This window comes from Apaloderma vittatum, unplaced genomic scaffold, assembly GCF_000703405.1.
Source record: "Apaloderma vittatum isolate BGI_N311 unplaced genomic scaffold, ASM70340v1 scaffold14893, whole genome shotgun sequence".
Taxonomy (NCBI): domain Eukaryota; kingdom Metazoa; phylum Chordata; class Aves; order Trogoniformes; family Trogonidae; genus Apaloderma; species Apaloderma vittatum.
Window position 1 is genome coordinate 66,896 of NW_009706612.1, and position 17,168 is coordinate 84,063.

The window sequence follows — 17,168 nt, forward strand, 5'->3', positions numbered from 1 at the left end:
ATCAACTCTACTGATGAAGCAAGTGAATTGACTCCCTATATCTCTATACTCTTCTGTACGTATAGACCAGAGGGAAGCACCTTGCTGTACCCCTTAGATCGGTTGCCTCCAATTTTTCATAATGACCTTTTTGTTCTGTTATTTCCCTAACTTCTTGTTATGTGTACAGTGCCAGGACCTGGGTCTCTGTTAGAGAATAATGATCTGGAAATGGATTGGGGCCTGTGAAATGTGCAAACTTAAAAAAAAAAAGTCAGCAGTGCAGCGTGCAGCTGCCTTTCACTGTTTCATTGCCGTGTCAGGCCTATCTGCCCATGTGCTACGTAATGTTTGAATCCATCCTGAAGTAGGGCTGCTGTCTGTGACTGGTCTCCAGCCTTGCGAACACTAGAGTTTAATTTAAAAATGGCTGCAAGGATTAAAGAATCCTTCTGGGGTCATGCTGGCCCAGGGTGAGTAATTTCTTACGACAGGCAAGTAAAATGCCATTAGTTTCTTGCATTGCCATCAATCACTGTGGTAAACGGCAAGCAATTTTTGTGCGGTGGCTGGTGAATTTTCCTGACAGCTTTGCAAGGCTGGGTAGGCTTTCTGAGCTGCGGCAGCACTGTGAGCAACATGCTTTGGAGGGCTTAATCCTCCTGACCTTTTTGCCCATCTCAGGCTCTGCCGGGGTCTGTCAGGCACCAGCTTGCAGGAGGGTGTTTTGGCCAGATCCGCAGAGCACAAGCTGGATGTCTAGAGGGGAAAAACTGTCTCCTTGTCTTCATGGTTAGAAATATCGCAGGCAAATCCAGCGAGCCAGCGCTTTGGCACTGTCCATTTGTGGGGCTTTCTCTGGAGCTTATTGCAGTGGATTATGAACCCAGCCATCCTCTGCCGTTGTCATTTATGCTTGGAGGAGAGACAAAGCTCGGGAATTGCAAAATCCTTGCCAAATCTGCTGAGATCCCAGGGGGAATTCGAGGAGTCATTGGTGAAAGCTCTTTCTTCCTTCAGAGAGTCTTCAAAAAGCTTCGAGAAGCACTACCCGAAGAAACTGAGTTGAGGCTGTCAAAGGTAGAAGCGTTTTGGAACAGCGGCCAAAGGGCTACCTGAGCACCAGAGTGAGATAATTTTATTGTGAAGTGCTTACTCTCTAGGACAATCTTGGAAAGTTTTTGTCTGCAGCTGGGAAAAAAGATAGTAAATAAAGCAGAATGGAAAAGCCAAAAAAACCCAAACCCAGGGGAAAAGAAGTCTTTGATGCTTTATCCCAGCTGGAGGGCTGGTTCTCATCAGCATTCATACATTATTAGCCTGCTTGGTGGTCATTGGTGCCTGGAGTACAAACCACATAATCATAATGCTCACTAAAGTTTTCACTAGCAGCAGAAAAATGCTTTTTTGCTGTAATATATGGCGCCACCTTTTCAAGAAAAGTAGTGGTCTGAGCTATACTGGAAATTGAATTCTATCTTGTGGAAAGGGAGATTATTTCCTGAGCTTTCCTTATTCACCGTCCTAGCACATACTGCTCAAGGTAAAGGTGCACTCCAAGATGATTGATCGGCAAGCGCGAGAGGACTGCTGTTCCGTGTGACAGGGATATAAAGAACGATATTTTTATTTTTTGACAGTGAAGGGGAAATGGCATTACTAGCAATATTCAGGAACATACTCTGCAGCCCCAGTTAGCTCTGCGTATTTTACGGCATCCATTTTCTTTCTTCGATTAAACAACATAAAACCCCATAAAATAATCCAATAAAAACAACAACTACTGGTTCTTGTAACCTTTTTAATTCTGGAAGGATTTTCATTGCTATGCTTTTCTCCCTCTTCCCTCCAACTCAGTCCCTGGTGCTCAGGTCAATGTTTGCTGGCCACAGCTTAGCTGGAGTCCCTAGTGACAACCTTTTGTGCCACTTTTGCATGCAGACTACTGAGCAAGTCTGGAAAAACTGTAGAATAAATCCCTTAAAGACCACTTCATGCTGTTGAGTAGTCGTTGGGTGCGCCAAGGCATGGGAGGTGTATGTGTTTCAAAAATCTGCTCTTTTTAATGTTATTTTTTTGTTTATTTTTTTTACTGGTAGAGTTTTAACCAATCTTTTAGGTAAAGATGGCCATTACTGAGTGTCCTCTTGCTTTTAACCTCATCTCCTGAAAGGATGAGGCATGTCAATGCGTTGTTGGCTGATCAACATCACTGCTGGTCGTCTTCTCTCTTGTACTTTTTAAACCATTGAAAGCAGTGTATTAGCTGTGTGAAAATCAGGGTGAGATTCCATTCAGTGTATGCAGACTGCCACAGGTATGTACTTTTCGGGCCGGACTGCACATGCTGGCTACCACTGGCCTCTTCTGGGCTTTTGCCTGTCAGGGCCTTTGGAGTCACAACCTGCCCTGAGCTGAGGGATTGTGCCACAAACTGTCTGATGAATACAACAAACTCTGATATTGACTGTAATACTAGGCAGCAGCCCAGAACATTTTATCTGATCATAAGTCATATACTTTGATGTCTGGTAAAACGTAATTAATTATATTAGTCTGAATTGTGTTTAATAAACCTTTTCCTTACAGGAAATTTATGAGTCTCCAAGGTGCTGAGCAAACTGAGCCACAGTGAGGGACCATTTTAAATGCTGTAAACCTTCAGCCAAAGTTGACCAAGACAGTGCTGTGGAGCTCATTATCTAGTTTTACAGGGAGAAGAGTGGAAAGTTTTTGCTTTGTTGTTGTTTAGGTGCTTCCAGAAACAGTGACCTTCGGGGCTTCTTTTTCACTCATAGAGGTAGAAAAACGACCCCTTTATAAAAATTCTTTGTCTCCCAGGAGGCCTGAACTCTATTCAGGCTGCAAACATTTCTGCAGTGCTGATTTCTGAAAGGAGCCTTTCAATAAAAGGAAACCTGTAAGTATCTTTGTCTTTGCAGAAGGAAACCTCTGTCTTCCTTTGATTTTTTCATTATAGTTTTCAAAGCTGTGTTTCTGCATGATTGCAAGAATTCCAAGTTCAAATACTTTGGACACCTTCAGACTTGGTAATGCATTTTGTCCTGTACTTCTAGGCTTTAAGGAAGAGTTTCATCTATTATAACATTTCATTGGTTTCAAGGTAAAGGACATAGTCTGAGTGTTTTAGATCTTTCAGAGAAAGGTTGAAGGGACTGAGATGGCTTTGATTTTTGTTCTGTAGACGTGTAACAGAAAGCCACTCCAGCATTTTACCTCTTCTCTCTGCAGAGAAGGTGCAACCACAGATTGGTGTGTTGGAGAAAAGAGGGCGCATACTTCAATTCTTGGAGATGTCTAAGGGTGCATGACAGCAGGCACTCCTGAGCTCTTTGAATAGTGCTCAACACATCATAACTCAGTTATCTGAACAGAGGCAGTGGAAGAAAGGAAAACATCTCTCCTCTTTCGGGGAAGCAGAGGTGTGAGCTGGTTGTGCATCCTAATGAGAAAGAGATGTTAGGATTTGTTTGGTAGCACAAGGATCATTCAGGCTCAAAAAAAGACCCGCTCTCTCCTTTTGATCAATAGTAATAATGGTTAGTTCAGGTTTATTAGATACTTTGAAAGTGTAAAGTGTCAAGTGAGGAGTAGGAATTGTGTATTTATTTGTGAATTATGGGCTACAGGCAGGCAAAGGACAGAGGGCTTGATCTGCTTCCCTGTGCTGGTGCAGCAGGAGTCGCTGGAGCCGCACTAGTGGGATGTCGGTGTCGGCAACCCAACCATCCCATCTGTTCTCCTAGTGTGAAGAGTTTACTGGAATTTGAGAGCATTCAGCATAATCTAGAGCCACAACTGCTTATACTAGAATTAAAGTAATTTGTATGTCAAAGGCATAACAATGTTTTCAGGTGGACTCAAATTTTGCCTTTTAGTTGCATTAAGAAAAAGCCAGTTGCTACAGAACTCTTTGACCTCCAGTTTTAAGTTACCTACTGAGGAATTACAGAATTGTATTGAAATGCAGTATCTGTACCATTTTTAAGTATACAAACGCAGTGTCTACATAAAAATAGTAACTTTTTTCTCCTTGGATGAAGTTCCAAGCAAAAGATAGTAAACATCCTTGTTCCCATTTTGAAGTTGCCCAGTCTGTTAAAGGGTTAGTGAAGCGTCTCAAGTCGATAGAATTGGACCCTCTGTCTCCTGCCCCAGTGCCTGGCAACCCTTTTTCTCCCAGAGGGACAGAATTGCACTGCTGACATAGTTCAAAGAAAACATTGTTCATTGTAGGAGATGACATATTCACCTCATATTGCATAAAGACTTCAGAACCCTTCAGGTTTCCATAGCAGTGTTGGAAACCTGTATAAACAGGTCTGGTTTGTGACAGGAATAAATAAGAATAAAAATTAATAGCTTTAATTTCAAGCCAATTAGGATGCCTTTCTGCTGTTTTTATAAGCTCTATTTGCTTGCCCGAGTGAGAAAGGAGATTGAAAAATGGAGTTTCTGCTGAAATATAAAGACAAAATCTTAAAATGTCTTCTCTCCTTAAAATTTTTCTTTCCATCGCGTATGGAAATATAGCATGATGTTAGACTGCTTTGAAGACATTCACATATTCTGCTGATTTTATGAACCTCGTCTTATATCTAGAAAATGTTTCTGAGACGCCTTCCCTTTCAAAAAAATTCACAAGGGGTGACACCTCTTTTTCTGACCTTGCTTCACAGCTATGAAATATAACTTTTTAATATTAAACAGTTCAATTTATCAATCTCTGGTGATTTAGATCAGCTGAGGATCTGTCCTAAAATGTTTAGACATTCTTAGGAAAAATTGGGGACTTAAGAAAATGTGCTGCACTTCTTAAAAAAAGTTGTATGTACAGTTTGATGAAAAGGAGGAGGGAGGTTTTTTGATAAGATACTCCCCTCATCATCATCATCTCCTGTTTTTCATCCTGCTTTATTTTGATCATGCATCTGTGAAAGCTTCCTCAAAATCATAAGCCATCATAACCAAGGGTAGGTTGTGTTAATTTGTCTTCCATAATAGTTAATTTGTCACATGGAAAGCACTTTACTGTCAGAATCCAAATTAAAATCCTGTTTACTCTTTTCATTATTCAAAATCCAATATGCTAGTGAGCTTGATGCTTCTCATATTTTGAAACATTTGATGGGCTGAAAAAAATATGTTGATAGCTTCACCTTTTTTGGATAGAAGAGTGGTAATTGTATCATTCTAAATCTTTAGCATTGATCCCCTTCATGATTTCAAAGGGTTTTCTGTTCTCCGAGTTGGGTTTTTTCATGTTAGATGAGCAACTTTGTTCCTGCCTTGCGTTGCGCTGGTCACTCTACCTATTTTGTCTGCTTTGTCCTACGCAGTGCTTTGGCATTGGCTTTCTTCCTTAAGTGTGCGTTAGACAGAGATATTTTGATATATGACAGTAATAACTGCTTTCATAGAAACTGCATCCCCAAATGCTTGACAGGGTTCAATAAGGCAGCTACAAAAGGTTAAATAAAAATAACAGATGCAGAGAGGAATTGAGGCGTACCGGAGGGAGGTAAAGGCAAAATTTCCTGCTATGGTGTAAAGGTGAGAGAGCGCTGAGGTCACGAGATGCGGAAAGGGCATTTCCACGGGGTGAGTGGTGGCTGAGAAAGCTTCAGCCCTGCAGTGGGGAGGCGTTTTTTAGGGGGAAACAAGGCACAGCATATCCATGTCTTGCTCTGAAGACAAATTTGGGCCAATTATGCATTGGACTCGCAGTGAAGGGGCAGTGACTGGAGTAGTTTTTAGCACGGATGAAATGCAGGGGTCAGATCTTAAGTAGAACTCCAGTTGACTTTGAAATTTGCTGCCTCTTTCTCCAAGTGCTGAGCTGTCTTTATCCTCAAGGGCAAACAGGTTTTTCTGTTCCGCCATGATGAGTTCGCACCTTGTTTTGCTGGTAACACCCATTGCCACTGCCTTTATACCAGGGCCTCGCTGAGATTTTTACCCGCTGCTACCATGAATCAAACCTTTTTATTTGGGATTTCCTTTTGTCTGATGCCTTGCACTTGCCCTCTGTTCCACATTGCCACCTGCCTGCCAGCTGCCTACACCTCTCCACAGGGCTTTACAGGCTGCTGCTTTTATTTTGCGATAAAGCAGCATATTATTTGTGCTTCTGCGCTTGTGACCTGGTGGTGAGGGCTTGGATCTTTGCAGGATCTTTGTGTATTTTGATGGGTATTTTACATCCTTAGAAAAGATAGCTTTACTTATAGTGACATTAATATGGAATTGCGGAAACAAACACAGCTGGCCTAGTGTGGCTATTTTAAGGAGAATTTGATGGGGAAGTAGTTTGAACATAAATCTGTGACAGGTCTTTTAAAATATAAAAGAACAAACAAGTGAAGTTCTTTGAAAAATACTTCAGAAAATAAACTTAGCTTGTGAAGATTTAGGACTTGATCCCCTGAGTTGTTGTAAATCTGACTTCCATGAGAGGTGAGGCTGTGCATGTTGGTTATCTCCTGGGAGGGCCGCTCTCATTGCACACCGACTGCGAGCCCCCGGCAGCAGAAGGAAGGTTTGCCCAGAGGCTGGTTTTGCGGGGCCACTGCAGGACACGCTCCCTGTTATTAGTGGGTCTGCAGGAGGAGCAGGAGAGCTGGGTAAGGTTGTAGTGAAGATACCAAAATATTCCTTGGCAGCTCCAGGCGTAATTCCTGGTTTTGCCATGTGTTTTCTGGGTGACTTTGCGTCACCTTATTTTCCTCAGTCTTCTGGATTATAGGTACAGAATTTTGGCCAGGAAGCTTAGGGAAGACACAAAAGAGAGGGCTGGTGCCTCTCTTGGGTAGAGCTCTGGTCCCACCTCAGCCCTCCATCTGCCATGTTTCCCAAACTCTTTTGCTTCCATACCCTCACACGGATGAACTCCTGACCGCCTGTGCCTCCCTCCCAAACACCCTGGAAAGCTCTTTGCTGTGAGCTATGACTCACATACCCTCTTCTTACATCTGCCAACAAACGCCACTTGTTTCCTCTCCCTGTACAGGGATGCTTCTATTCCTTCCCATATAGAAACACTGCCCATCTCACCCACACCCCAGAAGTCCCCAGATGTTATATCTGAATTCAGTGATTATTTTAATTTATAGTGCTTGGCTTAACGTATCTTAAACTACATATATTTTAAGTATAAACTCTCCAGGGACCTTGTTCAGAACTAATTGCTTGCTGTTTGTGCAGTTCTTCAAATATGTAAAATGCTCTGTGGGGGCTTGGAATTACTCAGCTCTGCTCAGGTTCAGTCTTAAAGATGGGTAAGGGTGTTTAGCTGAAGTGTGAGCCTGGCAATCAGGATGTATCGACTCTCATCCTGGCTCTGCAGAGATTGTATAATTTTAGGCAAGTTAACTAAACTGGCCTACAGCTTGGATTTCCTGGAGGGGAAGGATAATGACTTTATTTTTAATGCATATTGGAGAGCTGAATACAGAAGTGGTTGGAAATTACAAATGAAATTTATTATCATAACTGTTATTATTAGTACGTCATTGAGAGAGAATTTAGCTCAGATCGTCTTCTCTCATAATGGGGTGGGGGGAAATAAGAGGATTTCTAAAATAGCTCTGAAAAAGTCCTTTTTCTCATTCTGAGCATTTTCCATCTGCTTTGAGTGCATCCCTGGTTTATTTCCTAAATATCTTTTCCTTCTGTTTCTATTATAAAGTTCCTTTTGCCAAGATTTCACTTCCCAATTACTGCTGCCGGGAGTGTTGCTGGGGGTGTGTTGCAAGCAAGCATTTACCTTTCAGATTTTGCAGTTAATTGACTGGGAGGCCAGGGAAGTCCCTGCACCACTTCCGCTAAGTGCTCGGCTGGTCAAATCCCTCTTGCAGCCCTTAAGTTACTTTCCAGCCCTGGTGATTACTTGTGCGTTCTCCTTCCCTTCTGTTGTAATAACTGAGAGATGAGGTTTAGAGCAGCCGAATTCACGGGGTCGCATACATTTAAGGCTGGGATTGCATTTTAAAATAGTTTCTGGTCGTTCCAAGTTGGCAGGCTGGGGATGCTTCTGCCTGCCCGCTCCATTCGGGCTAGCGTGTTTCCATCTTTATATTCTGCAGTAAATGGAGGACACACCGTTCAGGGAAAAAAACCCCCACACTGCCCGAGATACCAAATGTATTTCGCAGTCCAAATTGAAAGCAGATTCCTCTACATTGCCTTTATAGCTAGAGAGGAGGGCTAGATTCACTTGTGAAACAGTTGTTTTATTTATTTCCAGTCCTGGATAGCTTTGAGCACCCACCCCCACGCACTCCCTCATCCCCCCAGCTACCTTCTCTTAAGATTTTACCAGTGTTAAGTGTCACAAAAGGTGGTGCCTGAGCGTTTCTGTTGGACCTCCTCCATCCCTGAAGAAGAGAGTATCATGAATAACTAGAGATCACCTCATTTGTGATACAGGCTGTGGGTAGAGGCGATAACGTGGGCGCCCTGTTGCGGGCTGACTTCTGTGAGCTCATTCAGTATTCCTCTGCCTCATTTCCATCTCTCCTAATTGCGTTACTAAAACGCTGCGAAAGTTATAATGTTTTAAGGTGGGCAAGTGCTTTTTAACAGGACAGTTTTCTGGCTGAAAAGTCTGCTTTTCAGAAGACAAGTATTTCATTGAAATGAAATGGCAGTTTTGCCAAATTTCCAGTTGGCTGTCATGTTTTTGTTCTTCTTTTTTTAAAATTTTTTTTCACAATTATCTTTATAAGAAAGGAATTAAGTCATCTTAGTGGTAACAATTACTTCTTGGTTCATGCTTCTTCACTAGGTCATTTCCATGTTTTCTGCCATCCAGAGATGGCAGAATTTTTGTAAGCTGGTAAATTTAAAGGATGTCAGATTTTTCTCAAGCAATTATCCTTACAGCTCCCTCTGAGTTGGAAGAGCAGCACTTCCCAGTATTTATATATGGAGAAGGATGGTTTAAGAAAACGAAATGATCCACTGAAGCTTATAATTGAAGCCTGGCGCAGAGCAGGGCAGGAAGCCCGGCTCCTGGGCTCACGCGCTGGCCGCTCACCATCATTTCTCCAGATCATGTCAGCTCTTTTGCAAAGCCTCAGGCCCCAGCACTTACAATAATTTTTGTGCCTGTGGAGTTTGGGGGCAGATTTAAAGATATGAATCACTTAGCTGAAGAACAGTAGGCTCAAACCTCCCATCTGTAGGCTGCTTTAATTTGAATTTCTTGACTTTTCCTAAGTGAGAAGCTGAATTCAGTTTCTTCCTTCTTTCAGCCTTCCTGGCTCTACCGATATCCAAAAATGCAAAATGACATCTTGTCTCAGCCCACCAGAGCAGATGCATTGCAGGGGATTAGACTGGAAATTTTCCTAAAATGCAGCGTTCTGAGACATTTTTGTTGGAAAATGTAGCTGGGGAGCGGAGAATGCGATGTTCACTTGATGCTAACCCAACAAGACAGTAGATATGCAGCGAGCAAAAGCTATAGGCACCAGGAAGGCCTCCCGTTAAGGGAGCTGCCTGAGGAAAGATGCTGCACGGGGGTCCTGCGCGGTTAAATCCTGCTCAGGTGTGGCAGGGAGCTGTGCTGGGCTTCAGCCCTGTTGGGCTAAACTGGCCTGCTCGATTCCCATCAGAGAGGACAAAAGTACCTGCTGCAGAGTGAAGATATCTCTAGTGCAAAAGCTGTGTAGGAGGACGTAACAGGCTTCTGACAGATGGAAAAAGGTTGATGAATCCTGAAATCATGGGTGAAATCCAGCTGTCCTGTGTGTGTTGTCCTCTCCAGCATCTCCTGCCCTTCAATTAGCCTTTAATTAACCTGGGTTTTGATTTGGGTGGAAAGCTGAGTTAGAGATTTCCAGACACGTTGTCAAGAAAAAACATGGGAAACTGAGGGGGTGGTGGAAGGGCAAATTTGTTAAAAAAAAAAATTTTGGCTGGGAAAGACAAAATTTAGAAAGTGATGTGTTCTGATTATTTATTTTTTTTTGGTCAGGCTCTAATGATTTTTTTTTCCAAGAGTGGTTGACTAAGTCTAACAAAAAAAAAAGATTGAATCTGTCACTGACGGCCTAATTCTCTCTCTAGTGTAAATTACAAGTCAGTCTGAAATGTAGGCATGTAGGTGTCTTGCAGGAATTATTTGGTCCAGTGTAATTACTACATAGTAAATGAATGTTCCTCTGAAAAGAGAAGAGATGATAAGAAAGGGGCACATAAGCTTAGAGGCATGTTGTTTGGACATCTGAATGTCTGTGAAGAAACATGAAGGAGACAATTAGAAAAATATCAAGTAAAATTCTCTCCTTACAGGAAACATTTTTCATCAGATTGGTTATGCCAGGCATGAATTTGGCTCATCAAGTCAGTAAAGCCTCAGAGGCCAAATTACGGCTATTGTAAAAACAGGACGAATTAATTTCTTCTCAGAAGAAAAGACCACCCCATGAGTCTTGAAGTTCCTTTGATCCAGACCCATGAGCTCAGCTATAACGTAAAGGAAATTCTTAATAGTGTACCGTGAGCGCCAACTGGCCACGAGGCATCCGAGCAAATCCGTCACAATTCACTGTTAAGTAACGCTTCAGGTCTCAGCAGTGCTGTTTCATTCCACCACACAACTAAGAGGTCCCTCTCGGCTTTGCTTTTAATTAATTAAGTCACAGTAGTGGCGAACATGGTGCTACAGCAGTTGCTTTCTGCCTAATTGTTCTCCAGGCAGATTTGCAGCACTCCTGTCGAAATCCCAGACTTGTTTCAGGAGTCAAGCTGCACCAGTGAAGTCACTGCTATTAAAAGCAGTTTGTTTCCTATATTCCTTGGCAATCTGTTCCTACTGCTGAGCCTCACCGGAGCATGAACTTTTTTTTTTTTTAGCAAATGTTTTAAGCCAAAAAATGGTGACATTTACCAAGTACTGACTGCTCTCAGATGCTAGCTGTGCTTAGGAAATCGAAGTTTTCCATCTCAGGTTCGTGTTATTTTCAGCAGCGAGAGTTTGACGTGCCCACTTGGATAGATCCCACTACAATGGCATAATTATTTTCATCTCTCAGTCCCCGATCTGGGATAACATATTCCTTCACTCTCCTTCCTGCATTATAGTCTTTGAGCAGTGAAACTCGTTTTTTTAATGCAGATCATCCTAATATTAAAAGGCATCTTGCTCCCAAAGGCTTGCAAACAGGAGGATGTATTTTATGTCACAGTGCTCTGATTCTCTATCTTAAACTGCAGGACAGACACAACAAGTTAAATCAACTTATGCTTAGTCACATCTGTTTCATTTATATCAGACTGGTGACACTGAAGCAGAAAGCATTCTTATTTTCTCCACATTGTTCAAGCTGAAAATTAACTAGCTTTGCACATAATGAAACTCATACTTCATCTCTTTAAAGTGATTGGACCTGGTTTATATTTTTAAAGTGGAGTGACTTACAGTTGCAATCTCTCAGCCTGTTACTAATGGAAGAGGGAACGTTCATCTTGTTTGCCTCTCTGGATTTACTGCTAGGAGGTCTGTAACTAAAGCAATCCCTGTTGTTCCCCAACAGAATTAGGACAGCCCCAGGTGTGAAGATCGTGGACATCAGGGTCAGCGATGCAGACCAGTGGGGGGTTCAAGAAGAGACGGACAGCGCGGGGACCACTGCCACGGTCACGTGTGTGCACAACGACCCCACCGCGGAGAACAGGTAAGCTGCCGGGCACTGTTGTGCACTAACCCTTGCTAAAACGCTGTGACAGACATACGATACCTTCTTCAATGAGTCATATTGCTCTTTTAACAGCAGGATTTTTTCCTTCTCAGCCTCCTTGGAAAAGCTGTAGGTGATCTGATGAGAGCGTTTTTTTCCCTTTAGGTTCACTCCCGAGCTTTGGAAGTAGATTAGCTAATTAACCTGGAGGCAGGCAGCTAGCCCTGGCTCCCATTTGCTTTTCGTGCACCTTCAGGGCAGCAGCAGAATTCCTGTTGCCAAAGAGCCAACAGAAAGAAGTGGATTCAAATAGAGAAATATGAAGAGTAATTGAAAGCGGTGTAGGACAATACCCTCTTTTTGATTTGAAAAGCTATGAACGTAATAACTATTAAGTGTTATTCATTATTGCTGCCAAATACCTATGAATGTCTATGAATTGTCTTGTGAATGCTGTGTATGTTTGTTATGGTGTTCTCCCACGAGCTATATCAAAGGTAATGAGAAATCTGCAATGTTAGTCAGAATTATGTATTTTACAATACAAGCAATTTCTCTCCATTTTCATGCAGTTACTCTATGCTTGAAGAACACTATGCGTAAATTTAGCTTGAAATCATATCATAAGTAGGAAATCACAAAACTTTACGTCAGAGTTTTTATCTGAGGAGCCTTTTGCCTCTGTCTTTTTCTGAAAGCTCCTGGAAGGGAGAAAAGTAGTCGAAGTGGTTGTTAGTAATTTTTTAGGCCAAGGAAGATTGTTGTCAGAGGTGCAAAGTGAGTTTCTACTCTGTTTAGTTTCTGAAGCTGTATTTGAGGAACAAATGAATCCTGTCTTGCTCTGGGTACCTGCGATAGGGGTGTGGAGGTGAATGCTATTTAATGCGAGTTCGCTTTTAAGCAACAGGGATAACTAGGCACTGCTAAGGTGAGAGTCCTCCTGGATGCGTAAAACAGGCCTGATGAATAGCAAGTGAAAAGTGCCTGTTTCTCTCCAGCACAGAGGCAGAGTGGAGGCGACTGAGTGGGACACAGGCATTTGCATCGTAAACGCGTGAAGTGAGGGAAGGTGATTCCCCGCTCAGTGTTTCTGGTTAAGCCAAGTGCTGCAGAGCTTTCTGGCATGGAATGCTGGGCAACCTTTCAGTTCGTTGGATGTTTCATGCGCTTCCTCCTCTTCATTTATTAAAAAGAAAAGGAAAAAAGTAAAAAAGTAAAAATGTGGCTGAGGAGGCGGAGTTCCCTCTTCTTGCCCAAGGGCGTTTGTCAGAGTCACAGTTCTGAGGTTGTGATGTTGTGATTCCAGCCACCTTTCGTCACCATTTAGCTTGGTTTTCCTGAGTTACTGTACTGATAAAGCAGAGCTCTGGAGGCTGGGTTTGGCACTGTATGCTTTGTCTCCAAATTCTTTGTTGTTTGGCAAGATTTCCCTGTTCCTCCAAGAGCTTTGGTGGGGCGAGGGCTCAGCCAGCAGAGTCGCTGGCTCGGAGGGGAACCTTCACGCTTGCTCTGGAGCAGCGCGGTGACATGTGATGGCTCCAGAGGTGAAATCTCACCCTGAATTAGCTCAGGTGGATGATCTGGGTGATCGTGCAGTATCTGCTCTTCCCTGAACACTGCAGTCAGGTTTTTTCATGAAACCACTGTGACCTCTGTTCCATTCAGAGCAAGGTAGAAAGCCAACAATTTGAAAGGGAAATGCCGAGATTGAGGGAAGACTTCAGATCATTTGGCGTTACAGAAGAATCTCTCTATTGAAACCAAACAAGTTTTAAAGTTAGGCAAAAAATAGGGTGATCACTGAAACTTACTGCCTTGTACGCAGTTTCCCTAATCCATGAAATTATACCTGTCACAGTAACTTAGTTTTTATTAAAACCGATTTTTGCTTTGTGTTGAACTGTTAAATTGCACAAAAGCAACAAATCTCAAGTTAATTAATACTTTGACCCTTTCTTTTGTGAGATTAGTTTAATATTTTTGGATTAATTAAAGTATGCAAATAGAAACTGCTGAAAGATCATTTCCAGATTTGCAAATATTGCAGTGCTTAGAGTAAATATTTAACTTTGATCTTTACTTTAATTTGCCTTTTTGGTCATAATGGTGGCCCTCTTGTTTCTTTTGAAGAATGTTAAGTGTTTATTTGGGGGTTCTGCTGTTTCATTCAAATGAGCAGAGACCTGAACTTGCTTCTGCTAAGGTCAGCGTGGCAAAACGTCACTATGCCTGACTCATCTCTTCCTCCATTTAGTAATTCAAAGAGCTTCATTAAAGGCAGTTTATGTATGAGTGAGCGCGTGGGATCAATCTCTTTCGCTGCAGAGCAGAAGCTATTAGTAAACAGAATTGTATCTACCTCAGGGGAGATTTTTTTTTTCTCTTGGAAGTAATTTTGGTTCTGCTGACTTGCCCGGCGTTCCACTGGTAGTAGAGAAGTGGTTAAGCCAGGACTGAGCCTCTGAGCCCAGGTAGCTTTCTTTCGGAAAGAGATGGCTGAATTCACTATGGTTTTGCACCCCCCGTTGGGTTTGTGAGGAGATGGAAAGCCCCGGCAGCCCCACAGGCCGGCTGGGCTGGCACAGCCCTGGGATGTTCAGCAGAAGTGAGAAACTCCAGGAAGTCACAGCTGCACCCCCCGAAATCTCTGCCTGTGCTCGGTGCCCTTAGCCCGGAGAGAGGTCTGTTCTCCACCGCTCAACACCTCGGTTGCGCTTTCTTTCCCTGGTGTGCAACTCTGATAAGAGCCCCCGGCAGACACTGCCTGCGAGGAGAACAGTGGCTTTGGACTGTGACATGGTCGTAATCCAGTCTGCATTCCTTTGAGCTGGTGTTATCAGCTGGAGCCTTTTCAAATGTGCTTACTTTTCTAATCTTTCTCCTTCTCCCCTCTGCAGTGTTATCAGTATCATGACTTTTTCATCTCCATTTCTCACATTTCCCTACGCAAATTGAGTGTTCATTAAAATCCTTTAAATTAAGACCTTTCCTCCTTTCATGCAGAGTGCATCATGCCTTTTCTGTGCATTACTTAAAAAAAATTTCCTTATCACAATGTTTCAGGCAGTTTACATTATATTCTATTAAAAATCCATTTTGTCCAAGGTTGTCACAATTCATAGATTAAAGCTTTCCAGAGTGTGTTTTGTTAGGCATACATTCATAAATTCACCTCTTTAGTAGTCCCACAAGCTTGCATTTAAAACCTCTTTTTGATAATGTAGTTGAACAAAGAGCCTAAAAAGAAGAGATTTATTTTAAATATACACACCCAAGTATATAGGCACACGTCTATTCTGATCTGTGTGGAGCCTTGCTTTGCCCTTATTGCTGCCACCTCAGAGGGCTTTTTTTTGGTAGCTCATTGAGCAAGGAGATTGATTGTTGCCATCTGTATTTATTCTCCCTCGTATTCTGTCCTTGGGGCAGAACTCTGTGAAGCTCATTTTAGTGGGGTTACTCGAAGCTTTGTTTCAAAAAGACGCAATTTCTACTTCGAGCACAAATGCTCTTGCATTATGCCTGCAACTGGGACCCAGAAATTCTGTTCCTTAGAAAAAGATCTTTATGGATTTCTGGGTTGAGCGCAGGAGTAAAGGGTTGGTGGGCCTGGTGGGCTTAGATAAAAATCGAGTGCCTTCAGCCTCCCATGCAGAATAGCTGTTTGTGAGGGCCTGGGATCTTACCCTGTGGTATAGGGCTGTGTGCTGAATATTGCAAAACTCGCTTTTGAAATATAAAGCCGAAATTTGGGAGTCTACCAGGTGTGACTCCTTTGGGGTTTCCAGAAAACAGATCCTATTTTTACAAAGACCATGCAGACTTTTCCCACTGTATTTGCCAAAAGATGGATTGAGCCTCGCAGTTCTTCTGTCCTTTGGACCTCAGAGTTCTCTGAAAACATCTCAGGCACATATCGCGAATAAGCTGCAGCAGGACAAGGGCAAGAGGGCTTGAAAAGAAGTCCCAAGAGCACGGCCCGTCTTTGGCGGACTATGGTACCTCATAACTCAGCGCTGATATCCACAGGAATGGGATTTCAGGAACTTTCCAGAGTGATTTAACATTTTGTAGGATTCTGTTATTTCAAACCATTAGAGAGCAGGAGCTGAGTTTCTGTGGCCTTATTTGAAAGGCCCCATAATACGACGTATTTCATGGTGCTTGATGTCTCCTTGCTGGAAGGCTGAAGAACAGAAACTCGATGTGACCTGGCCTTTGGCTCGGGAGAGGCAGAATGGCACAAACACAGAAAACTTAGGCCAGAGAGTTGCAACTCTTCTTTGAAAAGGAAAAGATGATGAGATAATTTTCCTCACTCAGGAAAACTGTTATTAAATTGTATTGGGTTATTACCAGGTGAGGAGAGTCTGATTCTCTGAAAACTAGTACTTCAATCAGAAAGTTTATATTTATGCTAACTGGCAAGGTTAACATTTATGCTAACTAGAAAAGTTAATGAAATTTATTTTACCTGCAGTGCAGAGTATAGTGTTATTGAGACCAAACTGGTTCTTCTCACTTAGGGATTATTTTATCTTCATGTCTATAATACAGCTTTCATCCCTCAGGATATCCATCACTGCATAAATTAAACTTGCATGAGGGACACTCAGAATGCAGAAGGAGGAGGGGTGAAACCTTCAGAGGTATTTTGTTTTAAGTGTCCTCAGAAGTATTTATTCTGTTGCCTGGAAATTTATATTTTTTTAATTGATGCAGACCAGCTCAGCTGTCTGGCATTTGACATCACCTTATAACTTGAATAAAAAATTAAGATTCTATAATGATCATTCAATTTCTTTACCATTTTAATAGATGTTTACAGAATTCAAATAATTTAAATTACTTTATAAAATTGTAATTATAGTGTGTGTATATATATCTTTAAATCAGGAAAAGCAATTATTTCAAGTATTTATAGGTATGCAAATAGATCCTCCTGTTTCAAAATAATTTGCTTCGTTTTCTGTGCTTGGAAATACCCTTTGAACCAGAAATATCACTCAAAAGGAAGATGTAAAGCTGGCTGACAGTGAAGATATGTGCATATATTTATTTAAAGTAAATATGTGTTATTGGAGCTGATGATCAACTGAGCAAAGATGTATCATCTGCTTTTGGTTTTAAATCTTTCGATATGTCTCAAAAATAAGAGCTGAGGTTCTCTCCCTCACTGTGACAGACAGCTTTGAGACTCCTGGCCCTTCCTTGTGGGAAACACCATTCTCTCCACTGGATATCCCAGTCCCCAGTTTACCGAGGGCCATAAGCAGACACTCCACATGGAAGCCCCCTGGGTGCCGTGAGGCTTCTTGGCTGTCCTCAGCGCTAGCTCTGCCAGATTTGAGCGTTCTCTCACAGCTTTTGGGAGGTGTTGCTGCGCTGAATTCCCCACTGCTCTGCTCCACAAAGACGTACTCGGTTCTGGTGTTGCCTCCAAGCTCGCATGCTGGCAAGAAACAGCAGTGTGGCACAGAGATT

The 17,168-nt window shown here is 42.4% G+C and overlaps 1 protein-coding gene across 1 annotated transcript in view; it reads left to right on the forward strand.

Annotated features, from left to right (window-relative positions):
* Positions 1 to 17,168, forward strand: part of LOC104271251 (transmembrane protein 132B-like) — a gene marked incomplete at its 3' end in the record, with an annotated part of 135,296 nt that overhangs the window by 27,087 nt on the left and 91,041 nt on the right. Inside the window, exon 2 of the mRNA XM_009865867.1 lies at positions 11,541 to 11,681. Within this exon, the coding sequence (XP_009864169.1) occupies positions 11,541 to 11,681 (141 nt within the window). The remainder of the gene's footprint in view (positions 1 to 11,540; positions 11,682 to 17,168) is intronic.